Raw genomic sequence first — 1,193 nt, 5'->3', positions numbered from 1 at the left:
TCTCATTGTAGTTTGTAGACGCTTTTTTGTTTGTTTGTTTAGGTTCTTTTGAGGCACAAGAAGATGAGTGTCTACAAGTAAGAATCCACATCGAATCCCAAGTGAACCTCATCAACAAGCATGTAAGCCTTCTAAGAAACGAAAAGGAGAGAGATTATTTATATGCACAGGGAAGCAAACTTTTCCCAAACAAAAATGAGGCTCTTGATCTATGAGAGGCCACATTCGCATTGGCAACTCGCGTAATGGAACAAGAAGAAACAGACTTACACAAAATGTAAACAAAGCCCTGAAACCCAAACTGTAGCAAATATAATCACCCCAAGAGCTTCCATAATCCGACACAAGGAAACAAACTCTTATAATATATAACAAGTTTAAGTCTTGCCATTTAATCCTGAAACTTTTGCAATGAGACATTAGGAAACACTTCCATGAAATAACAAAAAATCTCAGTATTAGCGACCTCTGCAGAGGCTTATCTAATTTGCCAGCTTCTGCAAAATGTTAATAATGCTCTAAGTCTCTATCTTATCGCAATCCAACAATAAGAAACAAGCTTCCACCATATATAAAAAAAATCAAGAACTAAAGCCCACTTCAAAAGCTTAAGTAATTGGAAAACGTTAAAAAATCACAAAAAAAAAAACATGAAGGTCCTAAAACACAACCTTACCGATTAATCCTAGAACTCCTGTAGCCCGGAACCACGAAACAAATTCTTACGATAGGTCATCAAGGCTCTAAAGCCCAACACGGCCCCAAAACCCAACCTCATTAACCGCTCTCTGAACTTACGTAATCCGACAGCATAGAATAAGGCTTGAGTCTGGGATGCATCTTGTCCTCAATGGAGTAGGCTTCACCATAGGTCCAGCCGCTCTCCAGCTTGCGCGAGGCCCAGGCGTCGTGGTAGTGCTCGCTGAACTTGTTGATCAGGTCCACGATGTCCTGGTCCAACTGCACCCTGTGGGAGGCAGTATCGTGTTAGATCGACGGGTCTCAAACGTTTTGGTAATCGTACTACTGGCATTGTTGTGATGGATCACCATTACTCCCATTCCTCTTCAGATATGGAAGTTAAGGGAAAGAAAAATATTTGAATCCAGAATTTTTAGGCACTTTATATATAAGAAATTAATTGCCAATTATTTGATTGTGATAAGTATTGGTTTATTTCTGCATTACAAACA

At 39.5% G+C, this 1,193-nt stretch overlaps 1 protein-coding gene across 1 annotated transcript in view; it reads right to left on the bottom strand.

Moving 5' to 3' along the window:
* Nucleotides 1-1,193, bottom strand: part of LOC119591821 (ryanodine receptor-like) — a 15,858-nt gene that overhangs the window by 298 nt on the left and 14,367 nt on the right. Inside the window, exon 15 of the mRNA XM_037940565.1 lies at nucleotides 799-967. Coding sequence (XP_037796493.1) covers nucleotides 799-967 — 169 coding nt within the window. The remainder of the gene's footprint in view (nucleotides 1-798; nucleotides 968-1,193) is intronic.

This window comes from Penaeus monodon, chromosome 29 (genome assembly GCF_015228065.2).
Source record: "Penaeus monodon isolate SGIC_2016 chromosome 29, NSTDA_Pmon_1, whole genome shotgun sequence".
In the NCBI taxonomy this organism is placed as follows: domain Eukaryota; kingdom Metazoa; phylum Arthropoda; class Malacostraca; order Decapoda; family Penaeidae; genus Penaeus; species Penaeus monodon.
This window is presented reverse-complemented; position numbering and strand designations above follow the sequence as displayed.